Source organism: Panthera tigris, chromosome B2, assembly GCF_018350195.1.
Source record: "Panthera tigris isolate Pti1 chromosome B2, P.tigris_Pti1_mat1.1, whole genome shotgun sequence".
Classification (NCBI taxonomy): domain Eukaryota; kingdom Metazoa; phylum Chordata; class Mammalia; order Carnivora; family Felidae; genus Panthera; species Panthera tigris.
The window spans coordinates 49,008,555-49,034,336 of NC_056664.1; the positions used below are offsets into that span (position 1 = coordinate 49,008,555).

General features: G+C 39.2%; 1 protein-coding gene across 1 annotated transcript in view; it reads right to left on the minus strand.

Annotated features, from left to right (window-relative positions):
- Window positions 1–7,753: 7,753 nt before the first annotated feature.
- Window positions 7,754–25,782, minus strand: part of PKHD1 (PKHD1 ciliary IPT domain containing fibrocystin/polyductin) — a 475,560-nt gene continuing 457,531 nt past the window's right edge. Inside the window, exon 66 of the mRNA XM_007095512.3 lies at window positions 7,754–8,293. Coding sequence (XP_007095574.2) covers window positions 7,839–8,293 — 455 coding nt within the window. The 3' untranslated portion in view covers window positions 7,754–7,838. The remainder of the gene's footprint in view (window positions 8,294–25,782) is intronic.

Here is a 25,782-nt window from a genome sequence, read left to right on the forward strand (position 1 = left end):
GCCCAATAAAAGAAAACAGACAAACAGAAGACAAAAACACGCAAACACACAAATAACACAAACAAATATACAAAAACAAACAAAAAACAAAAAATACCAGAAGTAAAGAACAGAGTGGAGGCAGTGCTGATGGAAGAGCACATACAAAGAGAGAAATGACAGGAGTGGGGAAATAGAAAAAATAAACATTGACCAGGCAGAGAGACTAAAAGGCTTAATCCAGAGAGAGAGAGAAAGGAAAATAAAGGAGGTGGGGAGAAAGAAATGAAGATAAAGTTACCCAAACAGAAAAAGTATATGGCTTGATTATTCCAGAGAGAGAGAAAGGAAAATAAAGAAGGAGGCAGGGAAAACGAAATGAAGATAATGTTGCCCAGACAGAGAAACTATATGGCTTGATTATTCCAGAGAGTGAGAAAGGAGTATAAAGAAGGAGGTGTAGAATATGTGTCAAGACAATGGATTAAATATATCTGTTTAGACAAACCAATAACCAGAGTAAGCAGCATAGAGGAGGGAAGAGATAAGGAGGAGAAATGGGGGGCGGGGGGGTAGGGAATATATATATCCAGAATTGACCTAGAATTAATCCAGGCAGTGTTGCAGTGCTGGTCTAGAGTAGCTGTCCATCTGGCTTAACAGGGTCTGTTTGGCTCCAATAGATGCCCAGTTACCTGGTTTGGAGAGGCATGGTTTGGTGTAAACTGTCCTGCCTCCACTGTGGGCCCCTCAGACATCCCTGAAGCCCCGCCTTGGTGGTGGTGGTGGCAGGGGTTGGGGGGAACGCTGATCCCCCATCTTTTCTCCATGGACCCTGACCTATACCCAGTGGACTCCGTTTGAGTCATCCTCATTGTGCTGCTGGCGCAGATAGGGGTGGTCCTTCTCACTCTGCCAACTCCCCTGACCCTGCGCTTGGCTAGGATTCAAAGACCTGCTCTGTGAGCTCTGACACTGGGAAAATGCCTCTCATGCACCGGATATGTGGTGCTGCTGGCTTTGTCTGTGCTACCACACTTCAGGGAGGACACCCTTCTCCCACTGTGCTGCCGACCTCCCCACCAAGCCCTGGGGGTGGTGGACATAGGCAGGCTTTGTCTTTTCCCACAGCATTCCAGGGAGGGCACCACTTTCTCCTACTGCAGGCTGAGACCCTGACCTACCACTAAACCCAGGGTTCGCTCCCCTTCCCCCCAGGTATGCGAACAGGGAGCCAACCCTAGTCTGGAGAAAGGATCCCTCTCAGTCCCAGGTCTTTCTCCTGTCCAGATACAGTCCTACACTTCCCCAGCCACTCTTTCTCTTCCCTTTGTCTCTCTGCAGAAGGGGATCTCTCCCCTCCATGCCTACACAGCCTGTTTTATCTCCCCCAGTTCACAATCACCCACCTATTGTTTCTCAAGTTGTCCAACTTTTTTCCTGGTAGATTGTCTCTTTTCCTCCCAGACTCTTTGGGTTCAAAGTCCTTTGGCTTCAGCACTTTGAGAGATGTGGGAAGTATGGATCCCCCTACTTCTCTGCCATGTTGGCCCAATACTTGGAATTTATATAATTTATATAGCTATATATCCAAGTAGGAAAGTAGCATTTAACCACGTCTTAAAAAATCTCAACAGAGGAACCTACACACTGTTTTCCAGGGTGGCTGCACCAGTTTGCATTCCCACCAACAGTGCAACAGAGAGGGATGAAGGGAAACCATAAGAGACTCTTAAATACAGAGAACAAACTGAGGGTTCATGGGGGTGAAGGAGAGGGGAAAGTGGATGATGGGCATTGAAGAGGGCACTTCTTGGGATGAGAACTGAGTGTTTTATGTAAGCCAATTTGACAATAAATTATATCTAAAAAATCTAAACACAGTAGGATACTGAAATAATGATAATATTTACTGATATTTTTTCTAAGCAATCATTTTTTTCCCTAATGCTTAATCTCTTCATATATGGTGGGTATCCTTCCATCTAGCCCAGTCTAAGTTGAAATCACTTCTACCATGTTTTTTATATCATTTCATGTTTCAAATGGTCATAAATTATTCATTCACGTTATTTCCTCTGTTCAACAGCATTAATTCATTCACTGAACAATCCATGATACAGGGATAAGTAACTGTTCCAGTTAAATTTATATATTTCTCCCTACCTATAATGTCATCTTTTTAAGTTATTTAAACCCTGTCTATTTTCCTAAGTCTCACTTAAGTTTTCATTCCCTATGAAACTTTCTTCCCTTATTTCAAATATTATTATCCTCTATTTTCAGTGTTATTGCGAATATTAAAAAAAAAAACACCTATGGGGAGAATTTTCAAAGTGTTTGAAATAATGTGGAGAGATCTTATTGTCTTCTACCCATTCTTAGATAGAAACAAAACTCAGATTGGTTTCTGATATCTCCTCAAAAACACTAAAGTCAGAAAATATTGGAATGATAGTTCCACATTTTGCAAAGCAAAGGTTGTGATTCACATATTTTTATACTCAGCCAAGTTGTCTTACATATCTGAAAACCATTTCTAAGACAAATGGGCTCAGAAAAGATACTTCCTAGTTAGCCACATATTAGTTCTCAGTTCTATAAGTCAAAAGACTGGAAAGGCTCAACTGGATTTTCTTTTTAGGGGATAACAAGATTTTGGATCAGAAACCCAGGTTTGAGCCTTCACTTTACTGCTTACTGAGAAGGTATATTCAGTGACATAAGAGAGAATCAATGAGTGGAACCATTACAAAGGCCAAGAGGAAAGTGGTTCAAGAAAGAGGAAGAGAAAGGTTGGGTTAGGTGCTCCTGAGATGTCACGTAAAATGAAGATAAAGAATTGTTCTTTAGAAATGACAGTATGGAAGTCACTGGTGATTACCACAAGAGTAGTCTCTGTTCTGTAGATGGGTCAGAAAACATTCTGGAGTGCCTGGCAATATGAATGAAAAATAAGGAAATAATGGAATATGTGAATAAAAATCTTTTAAACAATTTTGCTGGAATAGTAGAAAAATGAGAAAGAGAACTGGAGGGGTCTATAGCATCAAAGAAAGTTTATTTTTTTTAAGTGGGGTCTACTTAACCATGTTGGATAGTCATGGTAATAATCCAGTAGATGAGGAGAGATTGATGACATTGAAAAGAGAGCTGATAATTGAGGTAGTGACATCCTTGGGAACAGAATGAAGATATGTAGAAAAATAATACTAAAGAGAAAATGTGGTATTACTAGACTTACAGCCTAAATTTATATATCTTCTAGAGTTGTCTAAACTATAGATAAGCACACAAGATTTTTTTTAAATATTTATTTTTGAGAGAGAGAGAGAGACACAGTGTGAGTGGGAGAGGGGCAGAGAGAGAGAGGGAGACACACAATCTGAAGCAGGTTCCAAGCTCTGAGCTGTCGGCACAGAGCCTGACATCGGGCTTGAACTCACAAGCCATGAGATCATGACTTGAGCCGAAGTCAGACACTTAACCAATTGAGCCACCCAGGTGCCCTTACAGGATTATTTATTTATCCCCAAACTTAAGAAAATTTTGGAGCATCTGATTTCTCAGGCCATACTCATGATTTGCAAATTAAAACTCACAGTCTTTTAACTTAAGGCTCTATCACAAAACTGAATCTATGAAATCTGCCAAATAAGTGTGCTTTGATAGATGCTTTCAAGAGTCAGTCCTTTGTGTTCAAGGTCTTAATACCATGTGGTGTGGGTCTAGAATAGGTTCTTATGGAGCTGGGCTAGAAGAAGTACACAGTATGGCACTGATCCAAGGGAGAGAAACATACAACCCATGGTGGGCACTTCTCAGTACTGTGGGCATTGTGTTGTGTCTGCCCTTGACTTAGGGTGAGTGTTTGCTTCCCCAGTGTTTCCTCCATATGCGTGATGGGAAGGTGGCTCTTTTATAATTGAATCTGATTGAGAAATGCCAAGTCTGTAGCCATACACAAATTTTCTTTATAGGTCCCTCACATAGATGGGATCCTAGGTTGCATGCCCTGTATGACATTCCAGGGATATTCTGGTGAGAACACAGATTTGTTAGCACTCTAATCACTGTCCACCAAGAAACATTCCTTTCCCAAGCTGGAGACTTTACCTTTTCCTTTCATTCCTCTTTGGCCTCTCTTTCTGGTCCATTCATCTTACACTCTCTACCCTCTTTATCTTCGCCTATATATATGTAAGTCCTCCATCCAGAACTAAATGCATTTTATATCAGCAAGTTCTACTCTTGGATGAAAATTAAAGAGATTGCTAGCCTGTAATCAATAAGTTGCAGAAAATATTTTTTTAAAATTTGTTTTGGTAGTAATAGGTCCTATAAAAACATTGAAATACAAAAAGATAAAAAATTTGAGGTGAAAATCTACCCATATTACTGCTCCATTCCCTAAAGGTAACTATTTTTTTTTTCAAAACTTTATTGGTTTCCTTTCCATAATTTTTCTATACATTAACAAACTAGAGGTAAAAGCATAATAAACACATTATTTTGCAATTTTATATTTTTTTTTACCCTAATAGTATAGCTTGAATAATTTTCTACATCATTCTACTGGACAGATGTGCCATTAAAGTTGAGGAAATCTTAAAATCAGATACAGTCCAAACAAATTTCCAACTTTGCCTGGACCATTGCAAGAGTTTAGTAATGACTGTTCCTTCATCTATACAATGTAGAGACAAGTGGCCATTTCCCACATTTTTCAAAAGGAGATTGAGTCTCTTTCCCCTTGTTACAACTACTAATATTGAAATAAAATATATGGTGATAATAAATGAATGATCATTTTGATACTGAAATAAAAGAGAAAAATGATTCTTCAAAACCCAGTAAATTCTAGAAAGTCTTCCAAATGCATTAAATGAATCTTCTGTCTCAAAAGAGACCAGATTGATGGTCTCTTCTTAAGTTGTTCTAAGCAAAGAGAACCCTGGTCTTTTTTCATGTATAAATATAACAAATGTTAGAAGAATATTTGTAAACACGCAAATCTCCATATTCTACCAATTAGACTTCATTTAATTTTATAAAACTGATTTATCCCTTTTAAAAGATTACATTCAGGAAATGTGATTCATCTCTCAAATATATCTGCAGTTAATCAGAGTGCTATCACATAGGTTGAAATCAACTGTGTTCTACACTCAGTAGAGTAATTCCTTCTGCTTATAGCTCCTTCAAAATTGACACTGAATAGATTATAAATCCTGGAAACAAAATATGGAATAAATGCATGAATTTTAAATGACAGAATTAATTAAAATCCTTTACTGTTATTGACATGTACGGTTTTATAGAAGCTTGGATGAATAATATTTGCATGTGATTTACATTCAATTTCCCCATATTCATTTTTGCATACAGTTTGCATACATTTCAATGTATAGTGATTTCATACATTTAGCCTTAGACTGTGAGATGGAAGGGAGCTATTAACTAATCTTTGAAAGGTCTGGGCCTTTTGGTTCTCAGTAGCCTCACAGGGCAACAATATGGACAAATCTGCTGCAAGATACAATTGTGGTCAGACTGGCTCAGCCTGTCACTCTGAGAGACATGAAATTCTGTCTCTGGTACCTTCTCTGAACACAATCCCTAAAACTTCACAGATTGTGGAAACTACCTTATCTCTCATTATCCTTCCCTCTCAGTTTTAGTATCCAGAAATATTTGCAAATATTTTTGAACTCTTTAGAATTTTAATTTGTTTACTATCTTGGGGGAAAAGAAGCCACCATATATAAAAAATCAGAAATGGGAAGCAAGAAGAGATTCTTTGAAATAACAGAGAAACATGACACTTTTCAATTATTTATTTCAGTAAAGAGTAAGGTTGTTGCTGCCGGGAAATATTTTTTGAACTAGCCATGTTAATGGTCTGAATAAGTTTAGGTTTGGCCAATAGTGGTGCTTTATGTAACTAGCTCATCTCCAGACATAAATGAACCAAGGGCTAATTGTTCCTTTTTCTGAGGAGAAAAAGAGGACTGGCTTAATTATGGGTTAAAGGATTCTAACTAGACTCTAAGATTTCATGCCATATGCTAGAGCCCTGCTAGTTACTCTGGATATTTCTGGCCACTGTTCTGGCCCAAAGAGTCCATTTTGGCCTGAGGGATTCCAAGCATGGCTAAGGGAGCTTTGATAGATTAATTATGGTTATTCCTAAACAGAGGGATAGGATCACACTTGCTTTCCAGAAAGATTAATCTTGTGGCACATGGATGATTGATAAGAAGCTAGTAAAGGTTGGGATGTGGGTAAAGGAGTAGAAATAACCAGTGGTAGCTGACTGAGAAGGATGAGATAGAACAAGGAGTCCTGGTTGACTTCCAGATATCTAGTCTGAGTGCAATGATGCTGTGTGTTGCATTAGGGCAGGCATGAAAAGGAGGAGTATGTTTTAAGGCCATCTTAACTTCTCAGTGTCTGTGAGATAACCTAGTGGGAGTCCTCAGTAGGCAGCTAACTATATGTTATAGAGCTCAGGAAATAAATTTGGGCTGGAATTTGTGGTGATAAAAGAAGTCACTGGAATGAAAGGGAGAATGTGTAGACAAACCCAAAGCAGTAGTGCTAAGAATATCATTTTAAAATTCTCAAAAGTCTTAACTTCTGAATTGTTTTTGTACAAAATATTGCAGATCTCCGACAACTCAATGTATCTACCAAAGAATGCAAATAGGAGTAACCTCAGAGATCAGGAAGCTACAAAAAAAGGTTATAGCTGGGACTAATTAAACTTGAGGAGGCATAGTCTGCCTAAGTTCATCAAGTTATTTCTTCTTTGTTATGTTTTTGAACACTATTAGTGCCCAAACAAAATACAAAAAGGACTTACCCTGCAGAAAGACAGTTTATGCCTCCAGAATAACTTTCTATAGAACAGATTTCCCATCAATGCCCTTCTTAAACACAGATTACTTGGATTCCAGTTTCTTGATGAACATCAATCTTGATACCTAATTGTTTCTCCCTCAGAATCTAATACAGTGTCATCTTCTTTTCCGAGCAGCTTTAAGGCTTGAAATCTCTATAATACATCTAAAGAATAGACAAAAGGCTGAGAATATTCCTCACGGTACAAAGATATTTTCCCATTGATGCCTTGGAGATGATGACTTTCTGCCAGTACCTACTATGGGATTAGTTACAGGGCATCATTATTGAAAATTCTGCAATAGAAGAGTATGTTTCCTTCCTCTGTTCTAATTCAAACATAAGAAGGCCTCTGAATCTTTCAGAGATTAGAAAATCCTGGTTTATATTTTGGGAACAGCTGAGAACAGGTTGTTTCTGGAAATTCTTCTCACCTCAGCTATCTTTGCTTTACTCTCTTGGAGCATAAAGCCTTCTGGATCCAGAGCCAAGGACACAATCAGGCTGCCTAAAGTGTCCTTTTGTTTGAACACTGATGAGCCCTCTGTGAATGTATGAATTAGGTGAAATTGCCTTTAGCATCCTTCCCCAACTTGGTATGAGTTGACCTTCCACTCTGGCCTTAATTAGAACCCTTAGAACACAGTCTAGAGAGGCTGCCATGACACAAGGTCTTCCCTCCTTCATTGGGCAGCTGTACACATTATCTTCTCCAAAAATCAGTGCTCTGAAAAATGAGTTCACTAATAATCTGCTTGGGCACTTGGTTATCTCTGGTCTCCCCAAATAGTTTTATTCTGTTGTAAATTTGACCCAGCTACTAACAGAAAGAACTACTTAAAATATATATATAACTTTGGTCCATGGACAATTCCCTTCCCCAGATTGTTTTTATATCTTTGCCCTTAATTAAACTCTCAACAAAGCCCCTAAGAACATGAATTATCGTGCACCTATCACAGCTGTTCCTGAATAGTTTCTGGGTGAACTGATTGAAGAGAGAATGCCTGAGTAGCACCACAAGAATCTTTGTTCTCTTGAGAAAGCCCCACACTGCCTCTTTCCTTGCCCAGTTGGCTCTGCCCCTGCAATTGCTGCCTCTCTTGTCTGAAGTCTGGGCAGAGCAGTAACTGCTGATCTTGGCCTGCCAGCTGGTATCTGACCAACTGTTCTTGGGCCTCCCTCCAGTTCCCAGTCTCCTGCAGGTATACCTGCTGAGCAAGAGAGGCTGGAGCACACGTGTGCCCCTGGGATGGGACGCTGGTAAGACCAAGAGCAGGAGCAACAGCCTCTTCTTGGCGGCCAACCTCCTTCTGGACAGCACGGTGGCTGACCTTCCTTCTGGACACTCCATTCAGTGACTGGTGGGGGAGCTGGTTCAGTTTGTCCACCATCACCTTCATCTTCTTATCTGTGAGAGAAAAGATGTAGGGGGAGACTTGGATTTAGTTCTCAAATCAGTTGAGAACCATCACTTTATATATTAACATTCCTGAAAAGATGCTGTTGATTAAAGATTAGGTTGTATCAGCTTATTGATTTGCAAATACTTTTAGAAATATATATTTTTCTTCCTTAAAACAAAACAAACAAAAAAACACCGCAGGGGTGCCTGGGTGGCTCAGTCAATTAAGTGTCTGACTCTAGATTTTGGCTCATGGGATTGAGCCCACTCATTGGGATCCATGTTGTCAGCACAGATCCTGCTTGGGAGTATCTGTCTCTGCCCGTCCCCCACTCATGTGCACATGCTCTCTCTTTCTTGCTCTCAAAACAAATATTTCTTTTAAAAAACTCACTGTATCCCATGCCCAATTTATAATTAATATTATTTAATAAAAATTTGATAATATCACTTCCCAGGAAAATACTTTTTATGATCTAGATAAGTCATCAAGGATTTCTCCTTCTAAGCACAATGTCTTAAATCCCAAAACCAGACCACAGTCAGGCCTTACCAAGCATGCCAACTCCCATTTGTATTAAGAAATTTGAGCTCTAAAAGCCAGTCTTACCTAACACTGGTTTTTATGACAAATTCACAATCTGAATATCTTTGATTTTATAAAACATGAATATAAACGTATGTAGAGATAATACAAACATATCAATAAACATATATCCATATGAGTGTGTACACGTATGGTTATATAATAGTGGAAGGAGAGAAGGAGCACTAGACTGGGGTCCCAAAATCAATGTTTAAGTCTCTCTTCCCTGCTAGCTGGCTCTGTGAGTTTCATCATGTCTTTTAGCCTCTCTGGACCTCGGTTGTAGAACTTCATATTACTCTCAGGTGCTACTTAACAGTTTACTAAAATGTATTTCATTTTAGAAGTCTTAATTTAATTATAGTTTTCTTCCCTTGACATTTCATTTGTACTTCCACCTCTCCCCCCGCCCCCACCACCATTCAACAGAATTAATCTTCAACTCTGAAGAGTACAACATTGGTACTAGCCATGGTAACATGATCTGGGCACTTTTGCCCTAATTTGTCCCAATTCTTTGAAGGATGTATTATATAAGCAATAACACTTCTAGCCTTTAAAATATGATCATGCCATAAGTGAATGAGCTAACTATCATATTACTTAGAGAATAAGTAAATGATGATGAACTAGAGCTAGATAGAGCTAAATACAGTTAAATGAAACCTACCAAAACAGTTGTTTATGGTATTAAATATGTGAAAGATGGCCTCTAGAAGTGACATAGCAAAGGAACAAAGAATGCAAGCTTAGAATCAAACAAGTATGGTTAGATTTCCTGCTTGGTCCCTTGCTGAATATATGTGCAGACTGTACTTACCCTCTGTGTGCCTGTTTCCTATCTGTATAACAGCTAAATTGATAGTATCTACCTCATAGAATTGTTTGAAGGTTAAATAAGATGAATCATGCTAAGCACTACCCAGAATCTATGATGTAGTGAAGATTAGATAAATAATAATCATCATAATTCAAATTGCTAGTACTCAGATAGTACTCATTCTTGCCAGGCACTGTTCTTAATGCTTTATTCCCATTCACTCACTGAATCCTCATAGCCACTCCATGAGGCTAGTCCCATTATTGTCCTCATTTTACAGATGGAAAAACAGGTATGGAGGGTTGAGTTGCTTGTCCGAAGTCACAAAGCCTCCAAGTGTAGACACAAGATTCAAACTTAGCTAGCATGGTCTTTACCATTTAACATAATTACTTAATATGATTCCATTCACATAATTTTTTACTTTGTCTATGTTTTACCTTAATAAAATGTATCCTAAATTAATAGCCTTTTGAATATCTTTATCTCACACAGATGGATATATTATACAAATTCACCTTAAAATAAACAAATATGCACCATCAACAAGAGAGACCCCAGATGTCTAACTTGGGAGTGTCTTTTTTCCCAAGTTTGCCTAAATTTGTATATACATTCCATTCTCACCCATTTTCTTAAATGTCGGCTCTTAGATTTGCATTTATTTGCCAAATATTTGGTTGCTGAAGGTTTGAAACATTTTCATTCATAAGTTTCAAAATTGCCTCAGATTCAATATCTCAAAAGAATGAACTTGTTAAATTCTTCTCAAATTCTACCTTTGCTTTCTTTACCCTTTTTCAATCATGCTGTCCCTTTCAGGTGCTCCAACTACATTGTAGGAGGAATCATTCTCAGCCTCCAGAGATTCTTCATTGTAGAATTCATCTATTTTCTCACTAGCTTATTAGTTCATTGTTCATTCATTCATTCATTCATTCATTCATTGTTTTCTGAGCACCTGCTATATGATAGGCCTAGAAATACACCAGTAAACAAGACACAGTCCTGATAGCCGGCAGTTTATGCTCCAGTAGTGGGGACAGACAAAAACTAGAATATGTATGGATGGAGCCTGTACTAGGTCCTACTAGAAGCTCCTGGGAACTTCTCCCCTGCTCTCCAGGAAACAGATCTCTAAGCTGATTAAGGTGAGAGCCTGGTAATAAGTGTGATAGCAAGTGTCTAGGTAAAATACTAGGGAAGACAAAAGAAGAATTACTTTATACTTACTGCCTGAAAGATTAGGAAGACTTCACAAAGGAGATGACTTGGTTTTGAGGGATAATATTGTGGGAAGATATTCCAGTATACACTTTGGCATATGCAAAGACAGGAAGCAAAAAAAAAAAAAAAGGTCAAGACACTGAGAACTGAGGTTGTGTATATAGATGTGCCTGTGGTGTGGGGAGTGTTAAAAAAAAAGTAATAATACTTGATAGAGGCAATAAATAAATAAAGGCTCTTGAAAACTCTACTAAGGAGTATGGATTTATTTCATAGAAGATGGGGAGGTGATTTTAGAGTAGGGAAGTGACATCTTATTTTCATCATGGGAAGAACAGGCTTTCTATGAGAAGAAAATGAACTGTGAGGGAAAGGAGGAGGTCATTTGAAAGGCTACTGAAATAGTCTGAGCAAGATATAATAAAGAACAATAGGCCAGAGTCAAATATGTTGAAGAGAAGAATAGACAGATTCTGAGTACAAGTTATAACAGTGGTAGTGGAAGGGAAGGTTAGTATTTATTGAACGTCTAGGTATGCATCAAAGACTTCAGAACTATTCTCAGAGATTCTACGACAGAAGACATCTTGTAATCTAGGGAAAGCAAAACAGTGTATCTCTATTGCATCAGAAGAAAACACAAAACATTTGTAGGTGCACATAAAGATACAAACCAATTGAAAATAAAAATATTCCTGTCAGGCTGTATTACCACTGGTGGTTATCCAACTTCCTGGTAGTTATAGGGGCTAATGAATTTTTCTTGAATGAATACTATAAATATAAGGATGTGAATATATTTTATATTTCCCCCAAGAAATTATAGCTTTTTTGAAAACATGGGCTTGCTCTTACTTTGTTTTCATCTTTTATAGAAATTATTTCATTGTTAACTAAACACTGATATTAGTTTCCTTTTCTGCTAAAGGAATGTTTAAGAAAGTGGGAAGCTTTTTCGGACTAGGTATCTGTAAAGTCATGTCACAGTAACAAAGTCCTTAAGTTCACATTCTGGCTAGTGTTCATAGTGTGTGCATACACGCGCATGTGTGTACACGTGTATGCGCTCACATGCTCAGGACATGTGATAAGAATTCAAGTTTTGGAATAGGACAAACTATTGAACCTATGGTTCAATAGTTCTGGGTTCTGGGTTTAGTAGAAAAAGTAATTGGACCTTTGAATTGCAGTTTTCTTGTTAGCAATATGGGATAATTTGGTCTACTATATCATAATGCTGTCATGAAAGCATATGAGTTACAACATCTTTTAGCACCTTGTAACCTAAGAGGGGCCCTATAAAGCTAAACTCTTGTGTTGCAGTTCTGTTATTGTGATGATGATAATGAAAGTGATGATGATGATGATGACAATGAGGATGACTTGAGGAAGGAACAACAGAATCATTCATAGGAGTATTTCATGGAAATTTAATGTACATACTAGTTTATTCATTATTTTAACCTTCTGTGATTTTTACTGAGATTGGTAGATCAGTTTGGGGGATATTGACATCTTAACCATATCAAGATTTCAAATCCATGAAGATGGTATATCTCTCTATTTATTTAGATCTTCTCTCAGCCATGTTAGGTAGTTTTCAGTGTAGAGGTTTTACACATCTACTGCTAAATTTAGCTCTAAGCATTTATATATTTGATACTATTTATTTTTTAATATGAAATTTATTGTCATATTGGTTTCCATACAACACCCAGTGCTCATCCCAACAGGTGCCTTCCTCAATGCCCATCACCCACTTCCCCTCCCTCCCACCCCCATCAACCCTCAGGTTATTCTTGGTTATTAAGAGTCTCTTATGGTTTGCATCCTTCACTCCCTGTAAACTTTTTTTCCCTTACCCTCCTCCATGGTCTTCTGTCAAGTTTCTCAGGATCCACATATGGTATCTGTCTTTCTCTGCCTGTCTTATTTCACTTAGCATAACACTCTTCAGTTCCATCCACGTTGCTACAAAAGGCCGTATTTCATTCTTTCTCATTGCCACGTAGTATTCCATTGTATATATAAATCACAACTTCTTTATCCAATCATCACTTGATGGACATTTAGACTCTTTCCATAATTCAGCTATTGTTGAAAGTGCTGCTATAAACATTGGGGTACAAGTGCCCCTATACATCAGCACTCCTGTATCCCTTGGGTAAATTCCTAGCAGTGCTATTGCTGGGTCAGAGGGTAGATCTATTTTTAACTTTTTGAGGACCCTCCACACTGTTTTCCAGAGCAGCTGTACCAGTTTGCATTCCCATCAACAGTGCAAGAGGGTTCCCGTTTCTCCACATCCTCTGCAGCATCTGTAGTTTTCTGATTTGTTCATTTAATCCACTCTGGCGTGAGGTGATATCTCAGTGTGGTTTTGATTTGTATTTCCTGATGAAGAGTGACATTGAGCATCTTTTCATGTGTCTGTTGGCCATCTGGACCTCTTCTTTAGAGAAGTGTCTATTCATGTCTTCTGCCCATTTCTTCACTGGATTATTTGTTTCTTGGGTGTGGAGTTTGGTGAGTTCTTTATAGATTTTGGATACTACCCTTTGTCCGATACGTCATTTGCAAATATCTCCTCCCATTTCATTGGTTGCCTTTTAGTTTTGTTGATTGTTTCCTTTGCAGTGCAGAAGCTTTTTATCTTGATGAGGTCCCAATAGTTCATTTTTGCCTTTAATTCCCTTGCCTTTGGAGATGTGTCAAGTAAGAAATTGCTGTGGCTGAGGTCAAAAGAGGTTTTTTCCTGCTTTCTCCTCTAGGGTTTTGATGGTGTCCTTACATTCAGGTCCTTCATCCATTTTGAGTTTATTTGTGTGACTGGTGTAAGAAAGTGGTCTAGTTTCATTCTTCTGCACGTTGCTGTCCAGTTCTCCCAGCACCATTTTGTTAAAAAGACTGTCTTTTTTTTCCCATTGGATACTCTTTCCTGCTTTGTCAAAGATTAGTTGGCCATACATTTGTGGGTCCAGTTCTGGGGTCTCTATTCTATTCCATTGGCCTATGTGTCTGTTTTTGTGCCCATACCATATGGTCTTGATGATTACAGCTTTGTAGTAGAGGCTAAAGTCTGGGAATGTGATGCCTCCCACTTTGGTTTTCTTTTTCAGTATTGCTTTGGCTATTCGGGGTCTTTTGTGGTTCCATACAAATTTTAGGATTGCTTGTTCTAGCTTTGAGAAGAAAGCTGGTGCAATTTTGATTGGGATTGCATTAAGTGTGCAGATTGCTTTGGATAGTATTGACATTTTAACAATATTTATTCTTCCAATCCATGAGCACAGAATGTTTTCCATTTCTTTGTATCTTCTTCACTTTCCCTCATAAGCTTTCTATACTTTTCAGCATACAGATCTTTTACATCTTTGGTTAGGTTTATTCCTAGGCATTTTATGATTCTTGGTGCAATTGTGAATGGGATCAGTTTCTTTATTTCTCTTTCTGTTGCTTCATTATTGGTGTATAAAAATGCAACCGATTTCTCTACATTAATTTTGTACCCTGTGACTTTGCTGAATTCACGTATCAGTTCTAGCAGGCTTTTGGTGGAGTATGTCAGGTTTTCCATGTAGAATATCATGTCATCTGTGAAAGGTGACAGTTTGACTTCATCTTTGCCAACATTGATGCCTTTGGTTTCCTTTTGTTGTCTGATTGCTGAGGCTAGGACTTCCAACACTATGTGAAACAACAGCGGTGAGAGTGGACATCCCTGTCGTGTTCCTGATCTCAGGGGAAAGCTCTCAGTTTTTCCCCATTGAGCATGATATTAGCTGTTGGCCTTTTGTAAATGGCTTTTATGATGTTTAAGTATGTTCCTTCTATCCTGACTTTCTCGAGGGTTTTTATTAAGAAAGGAGGCTGAATTTTGTCAAATGCTTTTTCTGTAGATTGACAGGATCATATGGTTCTTATCTTTTCTTTTATTAATGTGATGCATCACATTGATTGATTTGCGAATGTTGAACCAGCCCTGCAGCCCAGGAATGAATCCCACTTGATCATGGTGAATAATTCTTTTCATATGCTGTTGAGGTCAATTTGCTAGCATCTTGTTGAGAATTTTTGCATCCATATTCCTCAGGGATATTGGCTGTAGTTCTGTTTTTTGCTGGGTCTCTGTCTGGTTTGGGAATCAAAGTAATGCTGGCTTCATAGAATGAGTCTGGAAGTTTTCCTTCCCTTGCTATATTTTGGAACAGCTTGAGTAGGATAGGTATTATCTCTGCTTTAAATGTCTGGTAGAATTCCCCAGGGAAGTTATCTGGTCCAGGACTCTTATTTGTTGGGAGATTTTTGATAACTGATTCAATTTCTTCACTGGTTATGGGTCTGTTCAAGTTTTCTATTTCTTTCCATTTGAGTGTTGGTAGTGTTTGGGTGCTTAGGAATTTGTCCATTTCTTCCAGGTTGTCCAGTTTGTTGGCATATAATTTTTCATAGTATTCCCTGATAATTGCTTGTATTCCTGAGGGATTGGTTGTAGTAATTCCATTTTCATTCATGTTTTTATTTTTTTGGGTCTTCTCCCTTTTCTTTTTGAGAAGCCTGACTAGAGGTTTATCAATTTTATTTTTTTCGAAACAACTCTTGGTTTCATTTTAGATTCTATATTGTTTATTTCTGCTCTGATCTTTATCATTTCTTCAGCTGGGTTTTGGGTGTCTTTGCTGTTCTGCTTCTAGTTCCTTAGGTGTGCTGTTAGATTTTGTATGGGATTTTTCTTGTTTCTTGACATAGGCCTTCATTGCAATATATGTTCCTCTCAGGACTGCCTTTGCTACATCCCAAAGTGGATTGTTGTATTTTCATTTGTTACCATATATTTTTAAATTTCTTCTCTAATTGCCTGGTGACCAATTCATTCTTTAGTAGGGTGTTCTTTAACCTCCATGATTTTGGAGGTTTTCCATACTTTTTCCTGTGGTTGATTTCAAGTTTCATAGCATTGTGTTGTGAAAGTGTGCATGGTATGATCTCAATTCTTTTATACTCATGAAGGGCTCTTTTTTGACCCAGTATGTAATCTGTCTTAAAGAATGTTCCATATGCACTTGAGAAGGAAATATATTCTGTTGCTTTGGGATGCAGAGTTCTAAATATATCTGTCAAGTCCATCTGATCCAATATATCTTTCAGGGTACTTCTTTATTTATTCTCTGTCTAGATATTCTATCTATTGTTGTTAGTGACGTATTAAAGTCTCCTGCAATTACCACATTCTTATCAATAAGATTGCTTATGTTTGTGATTGTTTTATACATTTGGGTTCTTCTGAATTCAGTGAATAGACATTTATAATTGTTAGCTCCTCCTGATGGATAGGCCCTGTAATTATTATATAATGCCCTTCTTCATCTCTTCTTATAGCCTTTAAAGTCTAGTTTGTCTGGTATTAGTATGGCTACTCTAGCTTTCTTCTGACTTCCAGTAGCATTATAGATAGTTCTCCATCCCCTCCCTTTCAATCTGAAGCTATCCTCAGGTCTAAAATGAGTGTCTTGTAGACAGCAAATAGATGGGTCTTGTTTTTTAATCCATTCTGATACCCTGTGTCTTTTGGTTGGAGCATTTAGTCCATTTGCCTTCAGTGTTATTATAGAAAGATATGGGGTTAGAGTCATTGTGAGTCTGTAGGTTTCATGCTTGTAGTGGTGTCTCTGGTACTTTGTGGTCCTTGCAACATTTCCCTCACAGAGTTACCCTTAGGATCTCTTGTAGGGCTAGTTTAGTGGTGATGAATTCCTTAAGTTTTTGTTTGTTTGGGAAAACCTTTATCTCTCCTTCTATTCTGAATGACAGACTTGCTGGATAAAGGATTCGTGGCTGCAAATTTTTTTCTGTTCATCATGTTCAAGATTTCCTGCCATTCCTTTCTGGCCTGCCAAGTTTCAGTAGATAGGTCTTCTACTACCCTTATGTGTCTACCTTTGTATGTTGATCTGCTCTACAGTTTTTTGGGATTCTATATTGTTTATTTCTGCTCTGATCTTTATTATTTCTCTTCTGCTGGGTTTGGGATGTCTTTGCTGTTCTGCTTCTACTTCCTTAGATGTGCTGTTAGATTTTGTATGGGATTTTTCTTGTGTCTTGACATAGGTCTTCATTGCAATGTATGTTCCTCTCAGGACTGTCTTTGCTGCATCCCAAAGTGTTTGGATTGTTGTATTTTCATTTCATTTGTTACCATATATTTTTAAATTTCTTCTCTAATTGCCTGGTGACCAATTCATTCTTTAGTAGGGTGTTCTTTAACCTCCATGATTTTGGAGGTTTTCCAGACTTTTTCCTGTGGTTGATTTCAAGTCCTAGCATTGTGTTGTGAAAGTGTGCATGGTATGATCTCAATTCTTTTATACTTATGAAGGCTTATGAAGGGCTGTTTTGTGACCCAGTATGTAATCTGTCTTGGAGAATGTTCCATGTGCACTCAAGAAGAAAGTATATTCTGTTGCTTTGGGATGCACAGTTCTAAATATGTCTGTCAAGTCCATCTATTCCAATATATACTTCAGAGCCCTTGTTTCTTTATTCTCTGTCTAGAGGTTCTATCCATTGTTGTAAATAGAGTATTAAGTCTCCTGCAATTACCACATTGTTATCAATAAGGTTCCTTATATTTGTGATTGCTTTATACATTTGGGTGCTTTCAAATGCAGTGAATAGACATTTATAATTGTTAGCTCCTCCTGATGGATAGGCCCTGTAGTTAATATATAATGCCCTTCTTCATCTCTTCCTATAGCCTTTAAAGTCTAGTTTGTCTGATATTAGTATGGTTACTCTACCTTTCTTCTGACTTCCAGTAGCATGATAGATAGTTCTCCACCCCTCCCTTTCTTTTTTTTTTTTTTAAATTTTTTTAACGTTATTTATTTTTGCGACAGAGGGAGACAGAGCATGAATGGGGGAGGGTCAGAGAGAGAGGGAGACACAGAATCTGAAACAGGCTCCAGACTCTGAGCTGTCAGCACAGAGCCCGACGCGGGGCTCAAACTCACGGACCGTGAGATCATGACCTGAGCTTAAGTTGGACAATTAACTGACTGAGCCACCAGGTGCCCCCCCCCCTTTCAATCTGAAGCTGTCCTCAGGTCTAAAATGAGTGTCTTGTAGACAGCAAATAGTTGGGTCTTATTTTTTTTTAATCCATTCTGATACCTCTGTCTTTTAGTTGGAGCATTTAGTCCATTTACCTTCAGTGTTATTATGGAAAGATATGGGGCTTGAGTCATTGTGAGTCTGTAGGTTTCATGCTTGTAGTGGTGTCTCTGGTACTTTGTGGTCCTTGCAACATTTCCCTCACAGAGTCACCCTTAGGATCTCTTGTAGGGCTAGTTTAGTGGTGATGAATTCCTTAAGTTTTTGTTTGTTTGGGAAAACCTTTATCTCTCCTTCTATTCTGAATGACAGACTTGCTGGATAAAGGATTCTTGGCTGCAAATTTTTTTCTGTTCATCATGTTCAAGATTTCCTGCCATTCCTTTCTGGCCTGCCAAGTTTCAGTAGATAGGTCTTCTACTACCCTTATGTGTCTACCTTTGTATGTTAGGGTCCTTTTATCCCTAGTTGCTTTCAGAATTCTCTTTATCCTTGTATTTTGCCAGTTTCATTATGATATGTTTTGCAGAAGATCGATTCAAGTTCTGTCTGAAGGGAGTTCTCTGTGCCTCTTGTATTTCAATGCCTGTTTCCTTCCCCAGATTGGGGAAGTTCTCAGCTATGATTTGTTCAAGTACACCTTCAGCCCCTTTCTCTCCTTTTCTTCTGGAATTCCTATGATACGGATATTGTTCCATTTGATGGCATCAATTAGTTCTCTAATTCTCCCCTCACACTCCTGGATTTTTTTATATTTTTCTCAGATTCCTCTTTTTCCATAAATTTGTCTTCTAATTCACCTATTCTCCCCTCTGCCTCTTCAATCCCCACTGTGGCTGCCTCCATTTTATTTTGCACCTCATTTATAGCATTTGTTAATTCATCATGACTATTTTTTAGTCCCTTGATCTCTGTAGCAATAGATTCTCTGCTGTCCTCTGTGCTTTTTTCAAGACCAGCAATTAATTTTATGACTATTATTCTAAGTTCTTGTTCAGTTTTGTTGCTTAAATTGGTTTTAGTATATGTGCTGCCGAAGCAAGCACTTGCTTAAATTGGTTTTGATCATTCGTTAGCTGTTGCTACTTCCTGGAGTTTCTTTTGAGGAGAATTAGTCCGTTTCGTCATTTTGGCTAGTTTTCTGTCCCTTATGCATTTTTAAAGCTTGTGTGCTCTGCACTTGCGAGCACTATTAAAGGAAGGTCATACACTGTCCAGGGCCTGGCCCTTCAGGAGGTGTTTTTTCAGGGATTGTTACTTGCTCTCTGTTCTTGTGACTTTGGTTATTTTATTTGCCTACTTGTAGTGATGTTTTGGGCCCTCCAGGTGTGCTTTGATTTGTTCCTTGGAGAAGCCCTGTAAAGGAAAAACTGATAGACAAACAGGAGACAAAAACATGCAAACACACAAACAAATAAAAACAAAAACCTAAAGACTAAAAACAAAAAAAAGAAAAAAACAAGAACACTGACTACAAGTAAAGAACAGGGTGGAGGCGGTGCTAATGGAAGAGCACATACAAAGAGAGAAATGACAGGAGTGGGGAAATAGAAAAATAAACATTGACTAGGCAGAGAGACTAAGAGGCTTAATCCAGAGAGAGAAAAAGGAAAATAAAGAAGGAGGCAGGGAAAACAAAACGAAGATAAAGTTACCCAAACAGAGAAATTATATGGCTTGATTATTCCAGAGAAAGAAAGAAAGGAGTGTAAATATCAAGGTGTAGAGCATCTATCAAGAGACTGGATTAAATATGTCTGTTTAGACAAACCAATAACAAGAGTAACCAGCCTCAGGGAAGGAAGAGATAAGGCGGAGAAAAGGGGGGAAGGAGAATAGTTAATCCAGCCAATGCTGCAGTGTTTGTAGGTAGTAGCTGTCCACAGCGTGTGCTGCTCCAGTGGATATGCAGTTACCCAGCTCAAAGGGGCACGGTTTGGCGTTTTCTGAACCCACCTCCACTATGGGCCCTGGGAGTGATCCCTGAGGCCCGGCCTTGGCTGTGGGGGGCAGGGAATGGTGATCTCTAGTCTCTTCTCCACGGAACCAGACCCGGTGGACTCTGTTTAAGTTGTCCTCACTGTGCTGTGGGTGCAGACAGGGCAGTCCTTCTCACTCCACCAACTCCCCTGACCCTGCGCTTGGCTAGGATTCAAAGTCCCGCTCCATGCACTCTGGCCCTGGGGAAGCATCTCTCAGTGTGGGGATGTGTGGTCCCGGTGGCTTTGTGCCACAGCACTTCAGGGAGAACCGCCTTCTCTTACTGTTGACTGAGAGCCTCTGCCCTCACCGCAAGTCCATGGGGTGGTGGACGCAGGCAGGCAGGCTTTGTCTTTTCCCACAGTCCTCCAGGGAGATGGCTGCCTTTTCCTCCTGCAGACTGAGCCCTGGATGCAGGCAGGTTTGGTGCTGTCGTGCAGCCCTCTAGGGAGGGAACTACTTTCTCCAGTTGCATATTGAGCCTCTGACCTACTAACACACCAAGGGCTGGCTCCCCTCCTCCCCAGGTGTGCAAACAGGGAGCTGGCCCCAGTCCGAAGTAAGCCCTGCAGCTAGAGATTGTATCCCTCTCAGTCTCAGTCTGAGGTCTTTCTCCTGTCCAGCTATGGTCCCGCACCTCTCTAGCCGTTCTTTCTCTTCCCTTTGCCTCTCTGCAGAAGGGGGTCCCTCCCCTCTGTGCCAGTGCAGCCTTTATTTTTTTATCACCCCCAGTTCACAGTTACCCCCTATCTTTTTTCCAGCTTTCCCGTTTTCTTCCTATTAGATTCAGTCTCTTTTCCTCCCAGGCTCTGGTGTTCAAATTCCTTTGGCTTCTACACTTCTTTGTTTGAGAGACGCAGGACGTATGGATCCCCCTACTCCTCCACCATGTTGGCCCTGTACCTACTAGTTTAAACATTACAAGCATTGTTTTCAAAAAGTATACTTATTTATAACTCTGACATCTTACAGTCCATATAGCTGAATGTTCAAGTCCAATTCTTTTAAGTACTTTATGTACACATAGTGCTTAGTCTCTGACTGCATCCTCCTCTGAGCCCAAAAGTCTGAACTCATTCCCCTAATCACCACAGCTCCCACCTGTAAGAATTACCTTAAAAAACACCCGAAGCCTGAAATAACATTTCATCTTATCCTTCAGCATTTTCTGCCTTTTATTCATCTCCCCAAATGCCTCACTTCCTTCAGAAAATACTTCCTAACTCATGCACTCCTTATTGTCACAACACATTGTGTGTAGAGAGGTGTATCAATCTATTTCTTATAAACATTAAGGTATTATGGTTCCACTTAAAAAACAATTTTAGGGGACCTGGGTGGCTCAGTCAGTTTAACTCATACTATATTGATGTATGCCTCAATACTTGCTGACTGGAGTTTCTCATTTGACTTGGGCAACTCTTTCTATCATTGGTCACCTTCCTTTGTATGACAGCCTCGTCTTCCTATTGGGATGTTGAGTTCCTTCCAGGAGGGAACTTTTTGTGCCATCAACTTATCTCCCTATTATGCCCAGTCCTATGCCAAGTACTGAGCTTGGTGTCATCTCCATAATTACTGCTCCCACTAGGAGGAAAAGACATAGTGTATTGAGATGAGCAACTAACCAAAGAACAAGAATATTAAGTTTGCTCCTACCTGACAATTTATTAAAGGAAAAACAGGGCTTTGAATTTTTATTCTTTGGTAAAACCAATACCACTTCATAGAAGAGGAATCAAACACAACACGTCACCTATTTTCAACCCATTAAAGATATTGGTATCATGTTTTTGAAAGATCGTCATTGGGAATCTGTTCCCCCTTGTTCTTCAAGTCAGCATCTATTCATAAAAGACTAACACAAGTGTATCTTTCCTTTGTAGGCCCAAAACATTTAAAAATCTCCCATGAATCATTTACATGGAAGCTCCAATCAGCAATATACCTGACAGGCTCCCTAGCCAAAATGAAAGTGCACTGTGTAAAGGTGCCCAGGGAGGCTGGCCGCCTCCCACTGTGAGGTTATAGACAGAACTAAGTCAGCACACATTATATGTCAGTGCTGACATCAGAAGGAATCAGATCCTTTGATCTCAGAACGCCACAGGAAGCTTAGATCTCAGACAAATTAGATAAAAAATGAATTTATAGCAGATATGTGTCCTAAGGCATTCAGCTGAAAGTTTGGGTTTTAGGGAAGGAAGACTAGTGAATATCAAAACATATGAATTGGCATGTCTCCCCTCTACCTCCACCTTATTGCTGAGTCCCCATTAAAATGGAAACATAAGATTTCAAATTGCCCCTCTATGCCACATAGAGTTCCATTGGTGGATTTTACCAAGCTTCTAGAAAAAAGGAATAAAATACAGGAACATATATCACTTATCTATGAAAAGGTAGACTACATGGTTTTGGACCCTTTCAGGTTCACCATAGTCAGCTATAACTTTTCCAGCTACTCTTAACCTCCTTTGTCTTCTAAAACTTTCTTGGGCAAAAAATATACGGTGTGACTATGATTGTTTTAAATTTGTGTGGTTACTACTCACTGGCTTCTTTTGCAAGGGGAACGTTAAGAGTGAATCTCTCCTCACTCTCCCACTACCCTCACTGCTCATATTTTCCCAGCCCAGTCTTCATTTCTTGCATTTCATGTTGGATGAATTGGATTCAGCATAGAAGGTTCAATATAACCACATGGATCTTGGAGCCTAAATAGGGTCTGAGGCAGATGGACAACTGAACAAGCAACATAAAGAATGTACTCCACCCTTGAACTGGGAGGGGCCAAGTTGGGGGAACAGCATGGAAGCTTTGTTGCTTCTCTCATCCCTGAAATACAGCCAGATAACACTAAACCATCCTGCACACCTAGAAAACTGATTGTTGTATTAATCCTCAAATCTTCACAACCTGAACCAGAGAACTCAGCAAGTACATGGCGTGGAGAGGGGAACACAGGGAGTAAGCCACTGAGGGCAGGGAGCTGTTTTTGCTTGCAGAGAGAGGATGGGGATGGCAGGAGAGTATGGAAGATATCCCTCCTGCCCAAAAGCAGCTGGAGAGAAAAGAAAGAGTATACAAGGGACTGAAAAAAAAAAAGTGAGAAAGGAGAGTGTTTAAATTCCATTAAGACTCTATAGGCAGGGGGCGTGCAGAGTCAAACTCCACAGCTCGATACCTGGTGGTGCGCTGGTGGGAAGGGTGAATCCCCAGGAATGGAGAGCAAGGTCCTTGGGCCACACAGGGAGAGGCGGTTCCCCTGCTGGGAGGATATTTGGTAGAGGCTGTGCGGCCTCCCCACAGGCAAAGGACAAAGTGGACCTGGGCTAACAAACACATTCATTGGTGATCAAACAAGGACATTAAGTGTAAAGCCTCACTCCAGACGTGTGTTGTGATTTTCCATAATTTGTGAAACGATGCTGCTACACGATCATGCAAACTTTTTCTGGGGTGGGCTGGCACCCAGCCACAGTCTCTAGGCATTGGCACCAGCATGGTCCCACAAACGTTCCTGGGTGTGGGCAGAGGAGTTGGCCATTGCTCAGTGAGACCCTCCCCCAGAAGGTCTGAGCAGGTCAAATGTGCAGTCCCTCAAAATTGAGGAGTTGGGAAACACAGCTGCATCTGAGATAAAACTCAGGAGGGAGGTGCTGCATGGCAACCTGATGGCTTGGTCACGGACAGTGTAAAAGCAGGGAGTGGATGGAAGCTAGATACCAAGGAGGGATGCACAATTGCTGGTTGAGGAGAGCACAGAATTCTGATACTAGATACTAGGTAGCTGGGTGACGCCATTCTCACCCCTCCCGCGCATGCACATACACACCTATAGGCACCACAACAATCCACCAAGTAAGCTAGTCAGTGCCATCTAGTGGAAAACAGAGCCATTACACTAAGCCTTACCTAACTGGGTCAACCTCACTCTTCAGGAACACAAGTCTCTCTGCCTCATTAGTTTATGGACTATAAAGTGCTTCATAGTTCAACTTCTAGGGGAAACCGATGTATTTCAATTGTACAGCAATCTGTTTGCTGGTCCATCTATTCAATTTTCCTTTTCTTATTCTTGAATACAGAAAGAGAAGTAAAATATTTTTATTTTCCATTTCTATTAAAAATGTTTTTAATTTTTTTCTACTATATATTTTACTTTTATGTAAATTTTTCAAATTCTATTTTTTTACTTCCATGTTTCATTTTATTCTATTTCATTGTATTCATTTTTTTCAAATTTTCAAACATTTCCTTTTTTTTCCTTTTGTTACCATTCCCTTTTTTCTCTCATCTATCAAGGTCAACAACCAGACCAGAAAACCCCTAGCATCCTTTATGTGATTGTTTTTATATTAATTTGCCCAAAAGAAAGAAGAGGAAAGCAATGACAGCCAGAGACTTAACACAGATACGAGCAAGATGTCTGAACCAGAATTTAGAGTCACGATAATAAAAACACTAGCTGGGGTTGAAAACAGATTAGAATCCCTTTCTGCAGAGATAAAAGCTAATCAGGATGAAAAAATTCTGTTACTGAGCTGCCATCTCAAATGGATGCCACAGCAGCAAGGATGGATAAGGCAGAGCAGTGAATCAGCAATACAGAGGACAAATTTATGGAGAACAGTGAAACAGAAAAAAAGAGGGAGACTAAGGAAAAGAGCATGATTTAACAATTAGAGAAATCAGTGACTCATCAAAAAGGAACATAAGAATCATAGGGGTCCCAGAAGGTAAAGAGGGAGAAAAAGGGGTAGAAGGGTTATGTGAGCAAATCTTAGCAGAAAACTTTCTTAACCTGTGGAAAGACAGAGACATCAAAATCCAGGAAGCACAGAGGACTGCCATTAGATTCAACAAAAACCGACCATCAACAAGGCATATCATAGTCAAATTCACAAAATACTCAGGCAAGGAGAGAATCATGAGAGCAGCAAGGGAAAAAAGTCCTTAACCTACAAAGGAAGACAGATCAGGTTTGCAGGAGACCTATCTACAGAAACTTGGCAGACCAAAAAGGGGTGGCAGGATATACTCAATGTGCTGAATCTGAAAAATATGCAGTGAAGAATTCTTTATCCAGCAAGGCTATCATTCAAAATAGAAGGAGAGATAAAAAGTTTCCCAGACAAAAATTAAAGGAGTTAATGACCACTGAACCAGCCCTGCAAGAAATTTTAAGGGGGACTCTGTTAGGGGAGAAAAGACAGGGAAAAAAAAATACACCAGAAGCAACAAAGACTAGAAAGGACCAGAGAACACCACCAGAAACTCCAACTCTACAGGCAACATAATGGCAATACATTCATATCTTTCAGTACTCCAAACGTCAATGGACTCAATGCTCCAGTCTAAAGACATAGGGTAACAGAATGCATAAGAAAACAAGATCCATCTATATGCTGTTTACAAGAGACCCACTTTAGACCTAAAGACACCTTCAGATTGAAAGTAAGGGATGGAGAACCATCTATTATGCTATTGGTCAACAAAAGAAAGCAGAGTAGCCCTACCTATATCAGACATTCTAGACTTTAAAATACTGTATGATGAGATGGAGAAGGGCATTATATATATATATATATATATATATATATATATATATATATATATTATATAATAATATATATATATATAAAATAAGGGGTCTATCCACCATGAAGACCTAACAATTGTAAACATTTATGCTCCAAATGTAAGAGCACACAAATATATAAATCAATTATTCACAAACATAAAGAAACTCATTGATAATAGTACCAT